The sequence below is a fragment of the Prionailurus bengalensis genome, chromosome D1 (genome assembly GCF_016509475.1).
Source record: "Prionailurus bengalensis isolate Pbe53 chromosome D1, Fcat_Pben_1.1_paternal_pri, whole genome shotgun sequence".
In the NCBI taxonomy this organism is placed as follows: Eukaryota; Metazoa; Chordata; class Mammalia; order Carnivora; family Felidae; genus Prionailurus; species Prionailurus bengalensis.
In genome coordinates this window covers 55,466,517-55,489,243 of record NC_057346.1, presented here as the reverse complement: position 1 = coordinate 55,489,243, position 22,727 = coordinate 55,466,517, and the positions used below count along the sequence as shown (strand labels likewise).

The 22,727-nt window shown below is 37.7% G+C and overlaps 1 protein-coding gene across 1 annotated transcript in view; it reads left to right on the top strand.

Moving 5' to 3' along the window:
- ACER3 (alkaline ceramidase 3) overlaps nucleotides 1-22,727 on the top strand; it is a 177,611-nt gene that overhangs the window by 43,092 nt on the left and 111,792 nt on the right. Inside the window, exon 2 of the mRNA XM_043580156.1 lies at nucleotides 18,901-19,011. Coding sequence (XP_043436091.1) covers nucleotides 18,901-19,011 — 111 coding nt within the window. The remainder of the gene's footprint in view (nucleotides 1-18,900; nucleotides 19,012-22,727) is intronic.

Below are 22,727 nucleotides of genomic sequence, written 5' to 3'. Positions count from 1 at the left end.
AAGCCCTGCATTGACTTCTGTGCTGAGTATGGAGCCTGCTTAGGATTCTCTCTCTGTCTTTCTCTCCTCCATCCCCTTCTGCTCCTCCCCTGCTCACACATGGGTATGTACTCTTTTTCAAAAAAATGAAATTAAAAACATACATTTTTGTTATAACTTACATGCAGAAAAGTGAAAGTAGAAAGTATGTTTTAATTTTTTAAAATGTTTTATTTATTTTTGAGAGAGAGAGTGTGAGAGGGAGAGGGGCAGAGAGAGAGGGAGACACATAATCTGAAGCAGGCTCTAGGCTCTGAGCTGTCAGCACAGAGCGGGATGCAGGGCTTGAACCCACAAACAGTGAGATCATGACCTGAGCTGAAGTCAGAAGCCAAACTGACTCAGCCACCCAGGTACCCCAAGAAAGTATGTTTTAAAACATAATATGTAAAATGAGTTTTCATAAATAATTTTTGGAAGCTACTATATTCACTCTAAAGAAAACAGAATGACTCTTGTATTAGTAGTGATATAAATACTTTCAGGAATTAGCTCAAATGCTAGCTGCATACTGACGCTCCTCTTGGGTTCCCTCCCTTCCCCTGGGTATGTTGTTGGGTGCTTGTTGGTCCTGCCATTATCCCTTCCTAGTTGTTTCCCTGTCTCTTTCCTACTGAATTGTCTGCATGCATTCTCAGGACAGGAACCAAGGTTATTCACCTGCTAACCTTTCTTCCCATTTCCCATCTCAGTTGCCTTGCCCATAGGAAATACTTAATAAATGTTTGTCAAGTTGAACTGAATTAGTGCTTATTATTTTTTAAAAAGTAAGACATACCTGAATTGATTTCCTGTTTTTATGCTGATATCTGTCTTAAAAGATACTATACTGAGGAGTACCTAATACTATAACATTTATATGATTTTTTTTTTTTTTTAACTCAGTGAACCAGCATATACTGCAACTTTCTTTGTTATTGGTCTGGGTTGGAAGACAAACTTTCTTCCTTGTGACTGCTGTTCTGAGCTCAGATCTAAGTACCAAGACAATTCCCAGGCAGCACTTAATTCTTAACATAGCAAGATTGTGGAAGTTCTGCATAATGTTCAGTGGATCTTTGTCATATGAGAAATGATTTGGGGGGGGTCATATTTATTGTTTTCATCATACTTATTTAAATAATTTAAATATTTTTGGGGGGTTTCCCCCTCATTTTACAGGTCAGGAAACTAAGTCTTAAGCATAAATAAGTTTCCAAGTTAACACAGCTAGAGAGTGGTAGTAGGTATGAATAAAATGTTGCCTGATATAAACTGAGGAAATTAAACTAGGTGATCTGCCTGTCTTCTTTCAGCTCTAGAGTCTCTGAAGTTCTGGGAACCTTTGACATTATTTGAACATTTGCATAAGCAGTAAAATACTTGACAAAATGAACTTGCTTTGGGGAAAGTGCCAGGTTGCTTTCAGGCTCAAACCAGGTACAATTCTCACTCATCTAGTACATCAGCTAACTGTGCAAGAGGGTTCCTCACAGTGACAGTGAACCAATATAGATAATTTTTTCAGCTTTACCAGGTTTTAATGGTTCTGTTTTTTTATCTTTAGTTCTGGGTAGTGGTTATACACTTATAAATACAACTGAGCTCTCCATTGTTTGTCCAGTTGCCCCAGGGCTCTATGTATTTGGCCAGATTACGGAGAACTGTGGAGACTGCCCTGCACACTGGCTCCACCTACTGTCATCCCGAGGCAAACGTCTTCATACTATTTCTTCATTCAGAGTTGTTTCAAATTTACTTTTGGGGAGAATAAAAAGAAATTGTGTTTGGGGATATAAAAATATCATAGTTTCAGATTTAAAAAAATTCCTTAAGTCTATTTTCAAGCAGGATTCTATGAAAAAAAAATTTTGCTTTAATGTTTCAGTATACTTATTGTGTAGTATGTGAATGAATCTCTGGTTTTTATTCCTGGAAAAAAAAACGTTGAATTTTCTGGGAGCACCCCAAACCCAATTAAACTCTAAGTGGAAGTAATTTAGCTTTTATTTTCTGTTATTCATTTATATTAGTAATAGTTTAATTGAAATTTAAAACACCAATATAACCACATTGTAGAAAATATAGAAAAAAAAGAGAGAAAATCATTTTACCATCTTAAAAAAACCATTCTTATCATTTTGGTATTTGGGGAACCCTCACTAACCATAGTTATGCCCAGGCCTGATGAATGAAAACATAGTTTTATAATTGTGTTAGTTGTCAGCTTATTACCCGTCAGCCCCGAATTCGTCATTCATTGCACGCTCTGTGAAAATGGAACTGGGCCCTTTCAGTGTTTCTTTTGACAGCTGGCAGAATGTTAAACTTTGTCAGTAGAGGGCACTGGAAAGACATTGCAAGAGGGAAGGGTTTCCCTTCCTGGTTCTGGTGTGCTGGCTTGGCTTCTCCAGTGCCTAGCTCTTGCAGTGCAAGTGGCTTAACTAGCATCTGTCTCTTACAGTGCATGAAGCTTCCCCTAGTGCCCAGATCCTAAAGCTGGGTCAGCTTTTATGCTAGTCAGTAGCTCCCCCACTCGATGTGATCAGCTTCCCTGGCCTCCTAGAAGGGCATATGAAGAACAAGTTCTGAAGGGTGGATTTTCAGAAAGCTCTGCAGGTGTGGCACCACAGGAAACTTTTCTGCTGTTCTATGAGCTATGGCCATGCCTTCTCCCACAAGGTCTAGGTTTCAGCCCTGGCTGGGACCTCTTCTTTTATTGTTCTATCTCCGTCTTAGGGATAGCGGACTGTTCCTTATATCTGCTATTCCTATAGTCTGTAGACTTCTCTTTACTTGTGGTGGGGGGGTGGGGCGGGAGAGGGACAGAGGGTGAGAGAAAGAGAGAGAATGAATCTCAAGCAGGCTCCATGCCCAGTGTGGAGCCTGACATGGGGCTTGATCCCACAACCATGAGAGCATGACCTAAGCCAAAACCAAGAGTCTGACACTTAACCAACTGAGGTGCCTCCTTTTACTTCTTACTGGCTATCTTTCGTTACTCCATTTCTCTCATAGTTAATGATTCTTTATCATAAACCTTTCTTGTTCAAATTACTCTGGTTAGGGTTCCCTTAAACACCAAAATGATAAAAATGGATGTCTTAAGATGGTAAAATAATGGATTTTTTTTCTCTTCTTTTCCTTATATATTTTCTACAATGTGGCTATATTGTTTTTAAATTTTTAAATTAAAATGTTAATGTAAATGAATTATAGAAAATAAAGGCTAAATTACTTATACGTAGAATTTGATTGGTCTTGGACTTACACCATTTTTTAACCAAAAATTTTTCAGTTCATGATCATTTTATGTGCATTCTTTTTGGTCAGTAAAGTTAAATTAGCTGACATTTATATGTCTCCTTATTTACAAAGCAATTTCATATCTATTATTCTTTAAATCATCTTTTTGAAAACAACCTTTTATTCTTCTTGACTTTATAGTCTTAGCTTGACTTTGTAGCCTTAGCTTCTTGATATTATAGTTTTTTTTTGCCTTTGTGGTTAATTCTTTTTGTGTCCTGTTTAAAAACTCATTGGCGCTCCAAGGTCATCAAGATGTTTTGCTGTGTTTCCTTCTACAAGTTACATTGTTGTACCTATCATGTTTAGATCAGCAGTACATCTTGAATCTATTTTTGTATAAGAAGTGTGAGTTTGGGGTCCAAGTTTGTTTTCCTCCCATGTGAGTATCTAGTCGATCCAGAAAAGAGCATTTTTTTCTGTTACTGCACTGCAGGGCCATGTTTGTCATAAATCAGGTGACTATACAAGTTTGCTCTTGGGATCTTTTCTATTTGTCTATTCTTGCTAATAGGCCATGATATCTAGTAGTGTAAATACTCTAATTTTGTTGTTTCTTAAGATTGTCTGGGTTGTTCTTGGCATTTTAAATTTTCATATAAAGTTTAAAATCAGTTTCTCAATTTGTACCCAGAAAACCTGCCTAGAGTTTTATTAATATTTTGTCTTACACCTTTTTTGTTAGATTTTGTATCTAAGTATGTGACATGTTTTGATGCTATTAAAAATTACAGGTGTAGCACTACAGCTTGCAGTTACAGATTCAAGCTGTCAGTCTGACTCGGGAGTCAATAATGTCTTTATTATGTTTTATTAGCTGTGCAGAGAGAGTGGGTATAGCATTTTTATCTGATTTCAATACCTATTATCTACCAAAATACATAGATTTAAGTATAATGCAGTAATCCTTCAGGAGTCTAGGCAAGAAAGCAAGTCTTCTACAAGGGAAACATTTAGGCTAGCTTCAAACTTCTCCCTAGTAATGTTCAATCTTGAAGACGACAGCACAATACTTAGCAACTTCTGAAGGAAAGAGAGATCCCAACATAGCTAAGTCATCTTTTGATAATAAACGCAGAGCACAATGTTCTCAAGGACTCAAGATGTCAGGGAATACAACATGTATAACCCCCTGAAAAACTATGTGAAGATGGGTGATGAAATCTAAACAAGTAGAACTTGTTTAAAAAAAATAAAGGCAAGGGGGGTGTATGCCTGGGTGGCTCAGTCGGTTAAGCGTCCAACTTTAGCTCAGGTCATGATCTCACGATTTGTGGGGTTGAGCCCCGCATCGGACTCTGTGCTGACAGCTCGGAGCCTGGAGCCTGCTTCAGATTCTGTGTCTACTTTTCTCTCTGCCTCTCCCCTGCTCAAGCTCTGTCTCTCTCTCAAACAAACAAACAAACAAACAAACAAACCATTAAAAATTAAAAAGAAAGAAAGAAAGAAAGGCAAGGGGTGCCTGGGTGGCTCAGTGGTTGAGCGTCTGACTTCAGCTCGGGTCGTGATCTCATTGTTCATGGATTTGAGCCCTGCCTCAGTCTCTCTGCTGAAAGTTCAGTCTGGAGGCTGCTTCAGAATCTGTGTCTTCCTCTCTCTCTGCCCTTCCCCCGCTCATGCTCTGTCTCTCTCAAAAATAAAAAAAAAAAAAACAAACATTAAAAAAAAAAAAGGCAAAATGGGAAGAACAGCCATGGGGAAAAAACTAGTAAAGGTACTATATCCATTAAATGGAGAACCGAGGCTAAAAACAAGGATGACCATAGAATTACCGTATGATGCAAGAATTCCTCTCCTAGGTATCTATCCAAGAGAATTGAAAACATGTCCACCCAAAAAATTGTATATGAATGTTCATAGTACATTATAATAGCCAAAGAATGGAAATAATCCAAATGACCACTTGATGAATATATAAACAAGATGCGGCATATCCATTCAATGGACTATTTGGCAATAAAAAAGAATGAAGTTATAGACACATGCATGCGACAACATAGATAAGCCTTAAAAACATTATGCTAAGTGAGAGAAGCTAGACACAAAAGACTACATATTATATAGTTTCATTTATATGAAATGTCCAAAATAGCCAAATCCACAGACCTAGAAAGTGACTAGTGGTTTCCAGGGACTGTGGGAAGGAGAGATGGGGAGTTGACTGCTAATGGGTGTGGGTTTTCATTTTGAGCTGATGAAAATGTTCTAAAATTAGTAATGATTGCACAAATCTGTAAATGTATTAAAACTACTGAATTGTACAGAAAAGGGTAAGTTTTGTGATATGTGAATTATATCTTGATAAAGCTGTTATTTAAAAAAGCACAAGAATGGAAAATGTGGCTTACAGAACTAAACGTAATCCTTGACAATGTGAAATATATGGTCTTCGACAATGTGGAAATGACTAATAAAAGAAGTAAATAGGGGAAGAGAGGTGGGAGGAAATTTAGGAGTGTAAATTTCTTTATGTTTCATAGCAAGGATGCATTTGCTATTAAAAACATGTGAAATTCAGTTTCACTTTTTTTTGTTACAATATGGTATTTTTATACTTTTAAAAAAGAGTATGTCTAATGCTCTTTTCTTCTTCTTCTTCTTCTTCTTCTTCTTCTTCTTCTTCTTCTTCTTCTTCTTTTTAAGTTTATTTATTTATTTTGAGAAAGAGAGCCAGGGGCAGACAGAGAGAGAGGGAGAGAGAATCTCAAGCAGGCTCTGTGCTGACAGAGCAGAGCCCGACATGGGGCTTGAACTCACGAACTGTGAGATCATGACCTGAGCCCAAACCGAAAATCAGATGCTTAACTGACTGAGCCACCCTGGCACCCCTGTCTTTTCTTTTTCTTTTTTTTTTTTTAATTTTTTTTTAACATTTATTTATTTTTGAGACAGGGAGAGACAGAGCATGAACAGGGGAGGGTCAGAGAGAGGGGGACACAGAATCTGAAACAGGCTCCAGGCTCTGAACTGTCAGCACAGAGCCTGACACGGGGCTCAAACTCACAGACCGCGAGATCATGACCCGAGCCAAAGTCGGCCGCTCAACCGACTGAGCCACTCAGGTGCCACCCCCTGTCTTTTCTTAATTCATCCATTCTTTCATCTCTCTCCATATGTAAAGCTTAGCAAAACAAGCTGCTGTCTGCTATAACCATTGTTAAATCAAAAGAGAAGAAACATGTACTTTTATGAATAATGCCAGAGGATAAAGGAAAAATTATACTCTGGTTTCACTGAGCATACATGCATGCATTTATTCATTCTATCAGATTTTCTGGAGTGCCTGCTCTGTCCTTGGTATTGTGCTAAGGGAGAAGCATACAAGTGTAAGACATGGCCCCTGCCCAAAATAAGGCAGCTTATTACACTTTTTTTTGGACAGCTCTAATTTTAGAATGTTGAGTGGAAATCTGCTTCTCTGTAACTTCATTGCTTTTAATTGTTATATTTTACAACTGCACTACACCTCATTCACCTGTAATTTAGCAGTCCTTCAGGTATTTAAAGACCAGAATCATGCCTTTCTCATATGACATGTTTTATTAATTAAGTAAATGATTCCTTTATTTTAGTTTCTTCTCTCAGTATTTAAGATCTGTTTGTTTAAAGCAGAGTGCCACAAATAGGTAAACAGTCCAAAGAGATGCTGAATTAAAGCAAAGAGAAGGATGACCACTATCCAGCTCTTTCCATTTTTAACCTCTAAATCTTGCTTTGAGATAGTATATTCAGATTTTCCCCAAGAATAGTCTACTGTCATTTTTCTGCCTTTGGATCTTTCTCTCACAGTTGTCCTTATTCTGTCTCTCACACTAGCCTATATTTAAGGTTTGTGTTCCTCATTCTAATTTGTAAAACTTTGCGCTGACCTTTAATTGAGTTTCCTATAGTTTGTAGGACTCTCTCCTACCCCCTGCCTTCCAGGTTATTCGAAATGTGTTTCTGACCTCCGTAGTATTGACATCTCAGCAAAATTTAATACTATCTGTGCTTTTGGGCATATTTCAATTCCTTTATCTCAGCCATCAGTAAAGATTCTTGTTAGTTTGAGGGGACATAAAACGTTTTTAATAGAATATTCTTTGATATAATTTTTAAAACATCAATAAGGACCTCTGTGCAAACATTGTGCTTGTGCATTTAAAGGGAAGAACATTTAGGGGCAGCAGGGTGGCTCTGTTGGTTGAGCATCCAACTCTTGATTTTGGCTCAGGTCATGATCCCACGGTCACAGCCCTGCGGTGGGGTCTCTGCTGAGCATGGAGCCTGCTTAACATTCTTTCTCTCTCTGTCTCTCTGTCTCTATCTCTCTCTGTCTGTCTCTCTCTGTCTCTGTCTCTGTCTCTGCCTCTGTCTCTGTCTCTCTCTCTCGGCACTTGGATGCCTCAGTGGTTGAGCATCTGACTTCAGCTCAGGTCTTCATCTCGCTGTTTGTGAGTTTGAGCCCGGCATCAGGCTCCCTGCTGTCAGCACAGAGCCTGCTTAAAGATCCTTTGTCCCCCTCTCTCTTTCCCTGCTTGCTCTCTCTCTCTCTCTCTCTCTCTCTCTCTCTCTCTCTCAAAAATAAATAAACTTAAAAAAAGATTCTCTCTCTCTCCCTCTGCCCGTCTCCCCTGCTCATGCACTGCAGCTCGCTCTCTCTCTCTCTCTCTCTCTCTCTCTCTCTTAAAAAAGAAAAAAAGGAGGGGGTGCCTGAGTGGCTCAGTTGGTCAGGCCTCAGACTTTAGCTCAGGTCATGATCTCACAGTTTGTGAGTTGGAGCCCTGCATTGGACTCTGTGCTGACAGCTCAGAGCCTGGAGCCTCTTTGGATTCTGTGTCTCCCTCTCTCTTGGCCCCTCCCTACTTGTGCTCTCTCTCTTTCTCTCTCTCTCAAAAATAAACATTAGAAAAAAGGGGGGTGGGTGGGAACGTTGGCTCTAAGGACAGATAGACCTGGAATAAAATCTTGGTGCTGCCATTTGTTTATTGCGAGAATTTGGGTAAATTGTATAATCTCTTAGCCTGACTTTATTGTTCGTTTAATGAGGTAACAATGTTTCACAAGGTTGTTGTGAGAAGCAAGTTAGCATGTGTGTAGTGTGAAGTCCAGTACCTGATACTTAGTAGGCTCAGTAGACTTCAGTTCCTTTCTCTCCTTTCAGGTTCCAGCTCAAATTTTATCACATCTATGAAATTCTCTCCATCTGTTTCATTCCCTTTCCTAAAAGTTTCTTTAATTTTTTAAATACATTTTATTTATTTATTTTGAGAGAGACAGAGAGCATGCTTGTGAGCAGGGGAGGGGCAGAAAGAGAGGGAGGCAGAGAATCCCGAGCAGGCTCTGCACTGTCAGCGCAGAGCCCACTCTGGGGCTCGAATCCACAGAGCGAGATCATGACCTGAGCTAAAACCAAGAGTCTGAATGTTTAATCGACTGAGCCACCCAGGCACCCTGAATTAGTTTTTATCAAAATAATAAATTAAAAATATAAAAATCCAGTACATTAAAAAATAGATTAAAATCTAGGTCATGCTAAAAAAGGCTTGTAAAAAACCAGAAAGCAGTACCTTTCCCTAACTCTTTTCTCTCTATGCTCTAATTTTACTCCCTAGAGGCAGAACAACAAAAAACAGTTTTATCAGGTATAGTTGACATACAACAGAGTGTGCCTACTTAAGTGTACAAACTAAGTTTTGACATATGTATACACGTATGAAACCATCACCACAATCAAGATAATGAACATACCCATCACCTCCAGGTTTTCTCATGTCCCTTTGTAAGTCTTCCCTTTCCCACTGTTCCCTCTACCTCTGCTCTACCCCATAACCACTGATCTTCTTTCTAGTTTGTATTTTCTAGACTTTCATATAAACTGTTTTAATTTTTGTTTGCTAATTCTAACATATGTATGAGTTCCGGATTGGTTTCCCTGGATTATTTTTCTCAATATGGGTTGTGTTTTTTCTTTATATGCTTGGTAATCTTTGATTGGATGCCAGACATTGTGTTTAATTTTACCTTGTTGGGTGCTGGATATTTTTTGTATTACCAGAAATAGTTTTGAATTTTGTTCTAGGATTCAGTTAAGTTACTTGGAAATAGTTAGATTTGGTGGAGGCAGGGTGGGGGGGGGGATTTTCCACCAGTTATATTGAGATATAATTGAAAAGAGTTGACCCTTGAATAATAGTGAGTTAAGGGATTCCAACCCACCCATGCAGTTGAAAAGCTATGTATAACTTTTTACTCCCCCAAATATAACTACTAATAGCTTACTGTTGACCAGAAGCCTTACCAATAAGATAAGTTGATTAATATATTTTTGTATGTTTTATGTATTACATACTGTATTTTTACAATACAGTAAGCTAGAGAAAAGAAAATGTCATAAGAAAATCATAAGGGGGTGCCTGGGTGGCTCAGTCAGTTGAGCTTCCAACTTCGGCTCAGGTCATGGTTTCACGGTTTGGGAGTTTGAGCCCCACATTGGGCTCTCGTCAGCGTGGAGCCTGCTTCAGATCCTCTGTCCCACTCTCTCTCTGCCCCTCCCCTGCTTGCTCTCTCTCTCTCTCTTTTATAAATAAACATTAAAAAATAATCAAAAAATCATAAGGAAAATAAGGTGTATTTACAGTAGTGTATTATATTTATTGGACCCATACAGTTCTTTTTTTTTTTTTTAATTTTGTTCTGCTCTCCGTGACTCTTTTTTTTTCTTTTTTTTTTAATGTTTATTTATTTTTGAGACAGAAAGAGACACAGCATGAACGGGGGAGTGTCAGAGAGAGAGGGAGACACAGAATCGGAAGCAGGCTCCAGGCTCTGAGCTGTCAGCACAGAGCCCGATGCGGGGCTCGAACTCACGGACCGCAAGATCGTGACCTGAGCTGAAGTTGGACACTTAACTGACTGAGCCACCCAGGCACCCCTGGACCCATACAGTTCAAATCTGTGTGGTTCAAGGGTTAACTGTGTAATGTTATATAATTTTGATACATACAGTGGGTTGATTTGATAAGCTTATGTATTGTAAAATGATTACCACCATAGCATTAGGTAATACCTGCATCTTACCACATAATTACCATTTGTGTGTGTGTGTGGTGAAAACATTTAAGACCTACTTTCTTAGCAACTTTTAAGTGTATAATATAGTATTATTAGCTGTAATCACCATGCTGTACATTAAATCTCCAAAACTTGTCAATCCTGTAACTGGAAGTTTGTACTCTGGCTAATTTCTCCACCCTCCATGCACCCCACCCTCAGCCCATGGTAACTACCACACTGTTCTGTTTCTCTGAGTTTGGCTTTTTTAGATACCACATTTCCATGACATCATATAGTTTGGTATCAGGGTCATGCTGGATTCATGAACGCATGATTGGAAGTATTCCTCGCTCTTCTATTTTTTTGGAACAGTTTGAGTTTTGGTGTCAATTCTTTAGATGCTTAGTAGAAGTCACCAATGAAACTACTTGTCCTCAGCTTTTCTGTGTTGGGAAATTTTTTATTTTTTTATTTTGAAATTTTAATTTAATTTTGTTATTTTTTTTTTCAACGTTTATTTATTTTTGGGACAGAGAGAGACAGAGCATGAACGGGGGAGGAGCAGAGAGAGAGGGAGACACAGAATCAGAAACAGGCTCCAGGCTCTGAGCCATCAGCCCAGAGCCCGACGCGGGGCTCGAACTCACGGACCGCGAGATCGTGACCTGGCTGAAGTCGGACGCTTAACCGACTGCGCCACCCAGGCGCCCCTTGTTATTATTTTTTAAAGTCATCTCTACACCCATTGTGGGGCTCAAGCTCATGACCCCAAGATCAATTCACATGCTCTACTGACTGAGCCAGCTAGGCACCCCTGGAAGGTTTTTGATTACTGATGCAATATCCTTACTTGTTATTGTTTCATTACGATTTTGTTTCTTCCTGATTTAGTCTTCATGGATTGTATATATCTAGGAGTTTATCAATTTCTTCTAGGTTTTCCAGTTTGTTAGCATATAATTGTTTATAGTTGTCTCTCATGATCCTTTTTATTTCTGTAGTGTTAGTTGTAATGTTCTCTTTTACTTCTAATTTTATTTATTTGAATTATCTTTTTTTCCTGAGTTAATCTAGCTTAAAGCTTTGTCCATTTTTATCTTGAAAAAAAAAAGCAACAAACAGCTCTTAGTTTCATTAATCTAATTTATTTCCATTCTGATCTTTATTTCTTTTCCTAATTTTGGGCTTAGTTTGTTCTTTCCTAGTTCTTTGAGGTGTAAAGTTAGGTTGATTGAGATTTTTTTTTTCCTTAACACAGGCATTTATTGCTGTAAACTTCCCTCTTGGAACTATTTTAGCTGTATCCCATAAGTTTGGCCTATTGTGTTTTCATTTTTATTTATTTCAAGATTTATTTATTTATTTATTTATTTATTTATTTATTTATTTATTATGTTTGTTTATTTTTGAGAGAGAGAGTGTGCACACGTGCGCAAGAGGGAGAGGGGCAGAAAGAGAGGGAGACACAGAATCTGAAGCAGGCTCCAGGCTGTGAGTTGTCAGCACAAAGCCCAACGTGGGGCTCGAACCCACGCACCAAAAGATCATGACCTGAGCTGAAGTTGGATGCCTAGCCAACTGAGCCACACAGGCGCCCCTACTTCAAGATATTTTTTAATTTACCTTTTGATTTCTTCTTTGCTCCATTGTTTGTTCAGGGGTCTGTTGTTTAATTTCTACATATTTGTGAATTTATAGTTTTTCTCCATGTTATTGATTTCTAGTTTTAGACCACTGTGGTCAGAAAAGATACTTTGTATTACTTCAGTTTTAAAATTTGTGCTAAAATTTGTTTTATGACCTATCATATGATCTGTCCTAGAGAATGTATGTTCTGCTGCTCTTGGATGGAATGTTCTGTATATATGTCTGTTGGGTCCTTTTGGTGTCAGGTGTAGTTTAAGTCCAACTTTCCTGTATTATTTTTCCATCTGGATGAACAATTCATTGTTGAAAGTGGGGTATTGAAGTCCCCTACTATTAATTATATTATTTCTCCCTTAAGATCTGTTAGTGTTTGCTTAATATATTTAGGTGCTCTGATGTTGGCTGTATACATATTTACAATTATTATATCCTCTTGATGAATTAAGCCTCTGTTATTACATAATGATCTTTGTTTTTTGTTACAGTTTTTGGCTTAATATCTATTTTGTCTAAGTTAGCTACCTTTGCTCTCTTTTGGTTTCCCTTGCATGGAATATCTTTTTCCATACCTTTACTTTGAGCATATGCATGTCTTTAAACCTGAAAAGAATGTTTTGTAGCCAGCATATACTTGGGTCTTGATTTTTTTTTTTTTTTTTTTAATCCATGCAGCCATTGTATGCCTTTTAATTGCAGAATTGAATCCATTTACATTTAGAGTAATTATTTATTGATAGTCAGGACTTAACTAATGCCATCTGGTTTTCTGGCTGTTTTGTAGTTTCCCTATTCCTTTGTTCCTCTTTTGCTGCCTTTATGAATTGATGATTTTCAATAGTTGTATGCTTTGATTCCCGTCCCCTTATCTTTTGTGATCTATGGTAGGTTTTTGCTGTATGGTTACCCTGAGGCTTACATAAGACAACTTATAGCAGTCTTTTTTATGTTGATAACAACTTCACTCACTAAACCTCTACCCTTTTATTCCCTCCATGTAGGTTTTTAATATTATAATTTACCTGTTTTTTATTGTCTATTCACTAATAAATTGTTGTAGCTAGTTTTTTTTTAATTAAGTTTTTAATTTTAATTCCAGTACTGTTTACATACAGTGTTATATTAGTTTCAGGTGTACCATAATAGTGATTCAACAACTACTCAGTGCTCATTACGATAAGTGTGCTCTTAATCCCCATTCCCTATTTAACCTGGCCCCTACCCACCTTTCCTCTGGTAACCATCAGTTTGTTCTCTACAGTTAGCAGTCTGTTTCTTGGTTTGTCTTTCTCTTTTTTTCCCCCCTTTGTTCAAATTCCACATATGAGCGAAATCATATGGTATTTTGACTCTTTTTGCTTAGCATTATACTTTCTAGATCCAGCCATGTTGTTGCACATGCCAAGATTTTATTCTTTTTTATGGCTGAAAAATATTCCATTGTGTGGAATATATATATGTGTGTGTGTGTATATATATATATATATATGTATATACACACACACACACACACACACACACAGCTTCTTTACCCATTCGTCTATGGGTGGACACTTGGACTGCTTCCATAGTTTGGTAATTGTAAATAATGTTGCAATAAACATAGGGTGCATATTGTCCATTTGAATTAGTGTTTTCGTATTCTTTGGGAAAATACCCAGTAGTGTGATTACTGGGTTGTAGGGTAGTTTTATTTTTAACTTTTTGAGGAGACTGCATGTTGTTTTCCACAGTGGCTGTACCAGTTTGCCAGTACACAAGGGTACCTTTTCCTCCACATCCTTGTCAACACCTGTTGTTTCTTGTGTTGATTTTAGCCATTCTGACAGGTGTGAGGCAATCCATCATTGTGGTTTTTATTTGCATTTCCCTGATGATGAGTGATGTTGAGCATATTTTCATGTGTCTGTTGGCCATCTGTATGTCTTTTTTGGAGAAATGTCTGTTTGTATTTTCTGCCCATTTTTTAATTGGATTATTTGTTTTTAGGTGTCAGTTCTTTATATATTTTGGATACTAACTCTATTGTCTATGTCATTTGCAGCTTTAGTTCTTTTTAATACTTTTGCCCTTTTAACTTTTTAAGTGATAGGCTTACATGTTTAATATACCATCATATTACAGTATTAGAGTATTCAGAGTTAGACCATATACTTATCTTCACCAGTGTGCTGTATATTTATATATATATTTATGTTACTAATTACCATTATTTCATTTCAGCTTGAAGATCTTTCTTGATTTTTGATGTTTGAATTTAGCTATGAATTTCCCCTTAGCCCTGTTGTATCCAATTAATTAATTAATTTTGGTATGTTGTGTTTATTTTAATTCATCTCCAAGTATTTTCTACTTTCTCTTGTGATTTCTTCTTTGACCCATTGATTGTTTAAGAATATGGTATTGGGGCGCCTGGGTGGCTCAGTCGGTTGAGCGTCCGACTTCAGCTCAGGTCACGATCTCGCGGTCCGTGAGTTCGAGCCCCGCGTCGGGCTCTGGGCTGATGGCTCAGAGCCTGGAGCCTGTTTCCGATTCTGTGTCTCCCTCTCTCTGCCCCTCCCCCGTTCATGCTCTGTCTCTCTCTGTCCCAAAAATAAATAAATGTTAAAAAAAAATTTTTTTTAAAAAGAATATGGTATTTATGGGGGTGCCTGGGTGGCTCAGTCGGTTAAGCGTCCAACTTTGCCTCAGGTCATGAGCTCATGGTTCATGAGTTGGAGACTGGCATCGTGCTCTCTGGTCAGCGCAAAGCCCGCTTCAGATACTCTGCACACCCCCCCCCCCCCCCCCCCCCGCTCACGTTTCCTCTCTCTCTCTCTCTCTCTCTCAAAAATAAACTTAAAAAAAAAAAAAAAAGAATATGTTTATCAAGAGAGTATGGTACTGGCACAAAAATGGACACATAGATTAATGGAACAGAATAGAGAACCCAGAAATAAACCCACACTTATATGGTCAATTAATCTCCAACAAAGGAGGCAAGAGTATACAATGGGGAGAACACAGTGTCTTCATGGTGCTGGAAAAACTGTATAGCTACATGCAAAAGAATGAAACTGGAACACTTTCTTTTTTTTTTTTTTTTTTTTTTTTGTATTTTAGGGAGAGTGAGGGTGCAAGTGAGTGAGGGGCAGAGCAAGAGAGGAAGAGAGAATCCCATGAGGGGTAGAGAGAGGGAGAGAGAGAGAAGCAGGGCTCACCCGAAGTGGGGCTCATACTCACCCATTATGGGGCGTTGTCTTACCCGAAGTGGTGCTTGGGCTCACCTGATGTGGGACTTGAGCTCATGAACCATGAGATCATGAGCTGAGCCGATGTCAGATGCTTAACTGACTGAGCCGCTCAGGCGCGAGAAACCGGAACACTTTCTTACACCATACACAAAAATAAACTGAGAATGGACTAAAGACCTAATGTAAGACCTGAAATCATACAACTCCCAGAAGAAAACATAGTAATCATTTCTTTGACTTTAGCCTTAGCAACATTTTTCTGGATATGTCTCCTCAAGCAAGTGAAACAAAAGGAAAAATAAACTGTTGGGGCTACATCAAAATGAAAAGCTTTTCACAGTGAAGGAAAGAAATCATTAACAAAATGAAAAGGCAAGAGTGACTAGAATTAAAAAGACTAGAAGTAAAAAGTGTTGGCGAGGATGTGGAGAAAACAGAATGCTCATGCACTATTAGTGAAAATGTAAATTGATGCAACCTGGAAAACAATATGGAGATTCCTCGAAAAGTTGGAAATATCGGGGCACCTGGCTGGCTTTGTTGGTAGAGCATGCAACTCTTGATTTCAGAGTTGTGAGTTCAAGTCCCGTGTTGGGTGTAAAGATTATACTTAAAAAAATACCCCAAAGTTCAAAAAATATATTAAATAGGTTAGAAATATAATATGGTCCATTAATTCCACTGCTGGGTATTTATTTACCCAAAGAAAATGAGAACACTAATTTGAAAAGTTATATTCACTTCTTTGTTTATTGCAGCATAGTTTACAAACAGCTGAGATATGGAAGTAGCCCAAGTGTCCATCCATAGATGAATGGATAAAGAAGATATGACATATATATGGAATATTGCTCAGCCATAAAAAAAAGAATGTGATCTTGCCATTTGTCACAACATGGATAGGCCTAGATGGTATTATGCTAAATGAAATAAATCAAAGAAACACAAAAAACATGATTTCACTTGTATATGGTATCTAAAAAACAAACAGCAAAAACAGTTCCATAAATACAGAGAATAAATTATGGTTGCCAGGAAGGATGGGCAAATGGATGAAGTGGGAGATACTGACTTCCAATTTTGGAATGAATAAGTCACAGGGATGAAAATTAGGGCACAGGAAATAGTATTGTAATTAGCATTGTGTGGTGACATTGGTAGGTACACTTGTGGTGAGCACAGCATAATATATCGACTAGTCAAGTCACTATGCTATATACCTGAAATTGATGGAGCATTATGTGTCAACTGTAATTTAAAAAGGAGCTGACATGTTAACTTCATTTTTATATTTATCTTTGCATTTTAACATTTAAAATAAAAAGTGAAAACGGTCCTCATAAAACATTTGGATTAATTTAGGTTTATCATTCATGTAACAGCATTAAATTTAAGAAAGATGTGTAATGACTCAAAGACAGGCATTTGTCTTTCAGTTTCAGTTTCCACTGTATATTCACAGAGAAAAGGCTGTTAGCATTTTTAATTCAAATGAAATAAGGTGCACTAAGGACATCTTTTGCATCAGTTAGGATTAGGTTTGGCCGTGAGTAACAAATATGTGATAATTAATGCTTTAAACAAGATGTAGATTTATTTCAGTCTGAAAGGCAGTTCGGGGCTGGGGTGGCAGCTCCATGGTATCAGGGGCCCAAGCTTCTCTTATTTTGTTGCTCAGCATGCTTAGTATAGGGGGCCGGGGCAGGCTGCCCAAGATGGGCCATTTGGCATAAAGATTATTTTAAGTTAAAAGTAATTGAAACCCAGCAGAAGCAGGAAAAGCTCTCTGCCTCCCTGCAACTGCGAAATTTACAATGGAAAGGAGAGCCTGTAACAGGAAGAGAACTATTAACAGAGACTCCCTTTTACCTAAGGAATTCACCTGCATAATAGGGCGACCTTGTTTTCCCATACATCTCCTTTCACCTTCTTGCTTATGGTCTTTATCCCCTTTGTATCCTTAACTGATCCCCTTTTCTTAACTGATGTAAGTTTCCTGTTGCCTCATTGTCTTTGGAATTTCATGTCTGTGTGGATTCCCCATATATACACCTACTAAGTTTGATTTCCTCCTGATAATCTGTCTCATGGTCAGTTTGACTCCATGTCCAGCCAGAGGACCATAGGGCAGAGGAAGGTCTTCCTCCCCCAAATTGGATTAGATCCCTACTGTCCCCTCAGAGACCAAGATGGCTTTAGTCATTGCATCCACATTCCCTGTAGCAGAAAAGGGAAGGAGGTGACAAGAAGGGTGTAATCTCCATTTTTCTTGAAAGTACCATACCAGACTTCCACTTACTTACTTACTTAACTTACTTACTTACTTACTTACTTACTTACTTACTTACTTACTTCCTGCAAAGAGGTCTTGGAAATGTAGTTTTCTTAGCTAAGTGGCAATGTATCCAGCTTAAAAATTGAGAGAGAGAGCAGGGGAGGGGCAGAGAGAGAAGGTGACCGAGAATCCCAAGCAAGCTCTGCGCTGTCAGTACAGAGGCCAACTTAGGGTTCAAACTCAAGAACCATGAGATCATGACCTGAGCCAAAATCAAGAGTCAGATGCTTTAACTGACTGAGCCACCCACACATCCTGTCTTTCTGTCTGTTATTTATTTCTAACTTCATTCTGTTGTGGTTGGGAGAGATACATACTTTGTATGTTATCTTTTTCAAGTCTGTTAGAATGTATGGCCTAACATATGCTCTATCTTGGAAAATGTTCCATGTGTACTTGAGAAAAATGTATATGCTATATGGTAGAGTGTTCTATATATGTCGATTTGCAAAAGATATGAACAAAAATCAGATGATGATCCATTGCTTTTCATATTTTACCAGAAACATAGAAACTAGAAGTTAAAAATATTACCATAAAGTGAGATTTTAAAAAGATCTATAAAATACAAACCTCAATTCATTGCTATTTGATTCAACAGATAAAAGTAACACAATTCTATATTTTACCTTTTCATCGCTGTATCTGTGGACCACTCTCTCAGTTGCAAATGGCTACCTTCAACTCATTTTTTGCTATATCTTTGAGGTTCTTTTTGAGATAGTTTTCTTTTTTACCTTTAGAATTTAGAAATTCCTTTAGTGGGTGTTCTGATTGAAAAATCTTCGTTTCATTTGTCAAAAATTATCTTTATTTTTTTTTAAAGATTTTATGTTATTATAATGTTTTTAAGTTTATTTTTTGAGAGCGAGAGAGAGGGGGAGAGAGAGAATCCCAAGCACGTTCCACACTGTCAGTGCAGACCCGGACGTGGGGCTCAAATTCACCAACCGTGAGATCATGACCTGGGCTGAAACCAAAGAGCCAGCCACTTAACTGACTGAGCCACCCAGATGCCCCAAAAGATTTTATTTTTTTAAGTAATCTATACCCAGCGTGGGGGTTAAAGTCACAACCATGGGATCAAGAGTAGTATGCTCTACTGACTGAGCCAGCCAGCTACCCCAAAAGTTATCTTTATTTCACTCAGATTCTTACATAAAATTTTCATTCAGTAGATAATTATTTTCCCTTGGTGCTTTGTAAATATCTTTCCACCATCTTTCTGAAAAGTCACCTATTTAATTTTTATTAAGGGCCAAGTGCATGAGTTTTTATTTAAAGGGGTATTAACTAATATAATTATTTTCTTGTGTTTTTCTCCTGTAGGGAATACAGTGAGTAACCTGATTATGATTATACCTCCAATTTTTGGTGCAATTCAGAGTGTTAGAGATGGACTGGAAAAGCGGTACATTGCTTCTTATTTAGCACTCACAGGTATGTGTAACACTTCATATAAAAAATGATGTACAGTATTCAGATGGGCTATTTTTCTCATTCATACCTAAATTGGTTCTTAATTTTATGTTATTACACAACTTGAACATAATCTGAAACTTCTGATTTAAAACTCCGGTAAATTGAACTGCATTTTTTATTAAAACCCAACCACCTTTTTTTTAAGTTTATTTATTTGTTTTGAGAGAGAGACAGAACATGAGCAGGGGAGGGACAAAGAGGGAGACAGAGAATCCTAAGCAGACTCCATGCTGTCAGCACAGAACCTGACACTGGGCTTGAACCTACGAGATCATGACCTGAGCTGATATCAAGAGTTGGACGCTTAACTGAGCCACCCAGGTGCCCCAAATTGAACTGCATTTTGAATAGTTTTTTAAAAATTAAATTATTTCAAGCATACAGAATAGAGATAACAAATATACCCATGCTATCTTACCACCCAACTTTGTCAGGTCTTAGTACTTTGCAATATTTGTTTCAGATCTTTTTATTTATTAAATAAACTACCATGGATGAAATTGAAGCTATATTTGTATTCCTGCCTGATTATATTCCCCTCACCCTCCCAGAGTTAACCTCTATACTTAATTTGATTATAATTTTCTCACTTGGCTTTGTATTTATACTACATATATATGTACACTTAAAAGTATGTATAGTATGGTTTGCATATTTTCAAACATTTTATAAAGGGTATTGTACTTACTGCAACTTACTCATATTTCTCTACTTGTCTGTGAGTCAGGGACTGTCCCTTAGTTATCTTTGTGTCCCTGTTGACTGGCAGTTTAGTGGTCCTCAATAAGTGTTGAATAGATGGATAAATGAACTTTACCAGAATGTAAGATCAGAAAATCTGTCATGTTCTTGCATTATCATCATAAAGACAAAAATAAGAAAGAAAGTTGATTTCTGGTTTATTTATTTTATATAACCTTCTAAACACAATTTCGTTTGTTTTAGCCCAAAGTAGGTATTATTTATACGTAGGCAGAAAGGACTTCTAATTAGTACAAAACTATAAGATAGAATGTATCCTACCAGATTTTACCATAATTAGATTGAATATGAGAGACTTTAATTTCTGAATCTGTTTCTTATATGCTTGATGTTTTAAGAAAGTTACTTGGTTTAAGAAAGTTACTTCAGGGGCGCCTGGGTGGCGCAGTCGGTTAAGCGTCCGACTTCAGCCAGGTCACGATCTCGCGGTCCGTGAGTTCTAGCCCTGCGTTGGGCTCTGGGCTGATGGCTCGGAGCCTGGAGCCTGTTTCCGATTCTGTGTCTCCCTCTCTCTGCCCCTCCCCTGTTCATGCTCTGTCTCTCTCTGTCCCAAAAATAAATAAAAAACGTTGAAAAAAAAAATTAAAAAAAAAAAAGAAAAAAAAAAAAGAAAGTTACTTCAGACGGAAGACTTGTCCACAAACTTAGCTCTTTGCTTTACTTCCTGAGATGTGTTAAGAATGTTTATAAAATATGGGGCTCCCGGTTGGCTCAGTTGGTTAAGCATCTGACTCTTGATTTTGGCTCAGGTCATGATCTCATGGTTGTGAGATCAAGCCTGCCTAGGCTGTCAGCACAGAGCCTGTTTGGGATTCTCTGCCTCTGCCCTTCCTCCAATCATGCGTAGGTACTCTCTCTCTCAAAATAAAAAAATTAACTAAAAAAAAAAAAGAGAGAATGTTGAGGTGGCTCAGTCAGTTAAGCGTCCAACTTTGGCTGAGGTCATGATCTGACGGTTTGTGGATTTGAGCCCCACAGCAGGCTTTGTGCTGACAGCTCAGAGCATGGAGCCTGCTTTGGATTCTGTCTGTCTGTCTGTCTGTCTCTCTCTACCCTTCCCCTGCTTGCACTGTCTCTCTCCAAAATAAATAAACATTTAAAAAATAAAAAATAAATAGAAAATTAATAAAAGAATGTTTATAAAATACTGACAAATCACAATCAGTAATAACAATAAGAATAAAAAGATTCAAGGGACTTCCAGGTTCCCCTGGGACAATGGTGGCCTCCTAAATTAGAATTTGTCCACTTATCTTCCCAGAAGACCATACAGATTAAAAAGGAAAATAAAACCACACTTAATCGATACTTTCAGCTCTACTGTGAGAGAACGAATACTATGAACTTCAAATCATTTTTAAATTAAGAAAAAACCCCACCAGATTCCAACAGAGGTATCTTTTGATGTTTTAGGCTTGGGGTTTGAAAAACTGCATGGAAAAGAGGAGAGGGGTTGAGAGCCTGAGTCTGGAAAGCAAAACAAAACAAAACAAACAAACAGAAAGTGGAAGCTTCGCGGTAAATCCAAAATTTCTGAAAGCAGTCTAAGGTCTGGTAGATCACAGTACCAGTTAAAGGTAAAGGACTTGAAAGTGTGTAAGACCTAGGGTGGCATTTTTAGAAAGGTACCACTTCTGGTAAAGAGATAAATAGAGAGGGGGAGGGATCAGTGAAGGGAAAGAAGGAAGCTAGAGGGAGGAATTAAGATTCTACAGAAACAAAAGAAATATTAAACACATCAGACCTGCCCCCCTCAACTGCCCTGCCCTCGAATAAGTATATGAAAAAGGACACTGAACCTTACTATTCTGACAGAAGGGGGCAGTCTTGAACTAGGAATTTCTTAAGCCACCCAAACTTTACTCTTTCCACAAAATGGGCCAAAAGAAGCAGTCCATACAAAATTACTGTAAAAAGAAAAGAGAAAATGAGAATCAAAAATTTTTTGGCTTATGTACATTCTTCCCCCACAACTAATTACAAAGCAGAAAGAAACTGTAGCATAAAACTCCAAAATGAATTAAGTAGTCTCAAACAAATGAATCAAAAATTTAAAAACTAGTAACATTCTCTTCTTCCAAAAGAAATAAAATTAGAATTGATTAAACTTAGGAAAGGAAAGGTATTAAAGCTGACTTACAATGTGTTGAATATTTAATAAGGGTTATTTAAGAAGGCCAAGAAATAAGCAAAATAATGAAAATGAGATAAAGGAAAAGTGTCAGAGAGGGGCACCTGGGTGGCTCAGTTGGTTGAGTGTTCGACTTTGACTCAGGTCATGATCTCATGATTGACAAGTTTGAGCCCACGTCAGGCTCTGTGCAGACAACTCAGAGCCTGGAGCCTGCTTCCGATTCCATGTCTCCCTCTCTCTCTGCCCCTCCCCGACTCATGCTCTGTCTCTGTGTCAAAAATAAATATAAATATAAACATTGAGAAAAAAAGAAAAAGTGTCAGAGAGAAAGTGATTGAAATGGAATAGACTCAGCAAAGATCTCAAACACATAATTGGATTCCCTGGAGAAGAAAAACAAAACAGTGAAACAACTTATATTTAAAACTATAACTGAAGAAACTTTTTAGAAATAAGAAAGAAATGAACCTGCATATTAAAAGGACCATTTTTACCTCTTAAAACTGACTTGCAATGGTTAATTCTGAAACATAGCCTCAGTAAAACTACTGGATTTTAAAAATAAAAAAAAATTCTTAAAACGCTAGTGAAAAAGACCAGGTTACTGACTTAGGCAAATAAATCAGGCTGGCATTAGAGTTCATCAGCAACATACAAAGGCACCAGTGGAACAGCATTTTTAGTGTAAGGCATGGATTTTATATTACAATCAAGTTTATTTTTTAGGTATCCAGGTTATAGAAAGATAATTTTAAATAGGCAAGTACTCTCACCTCTA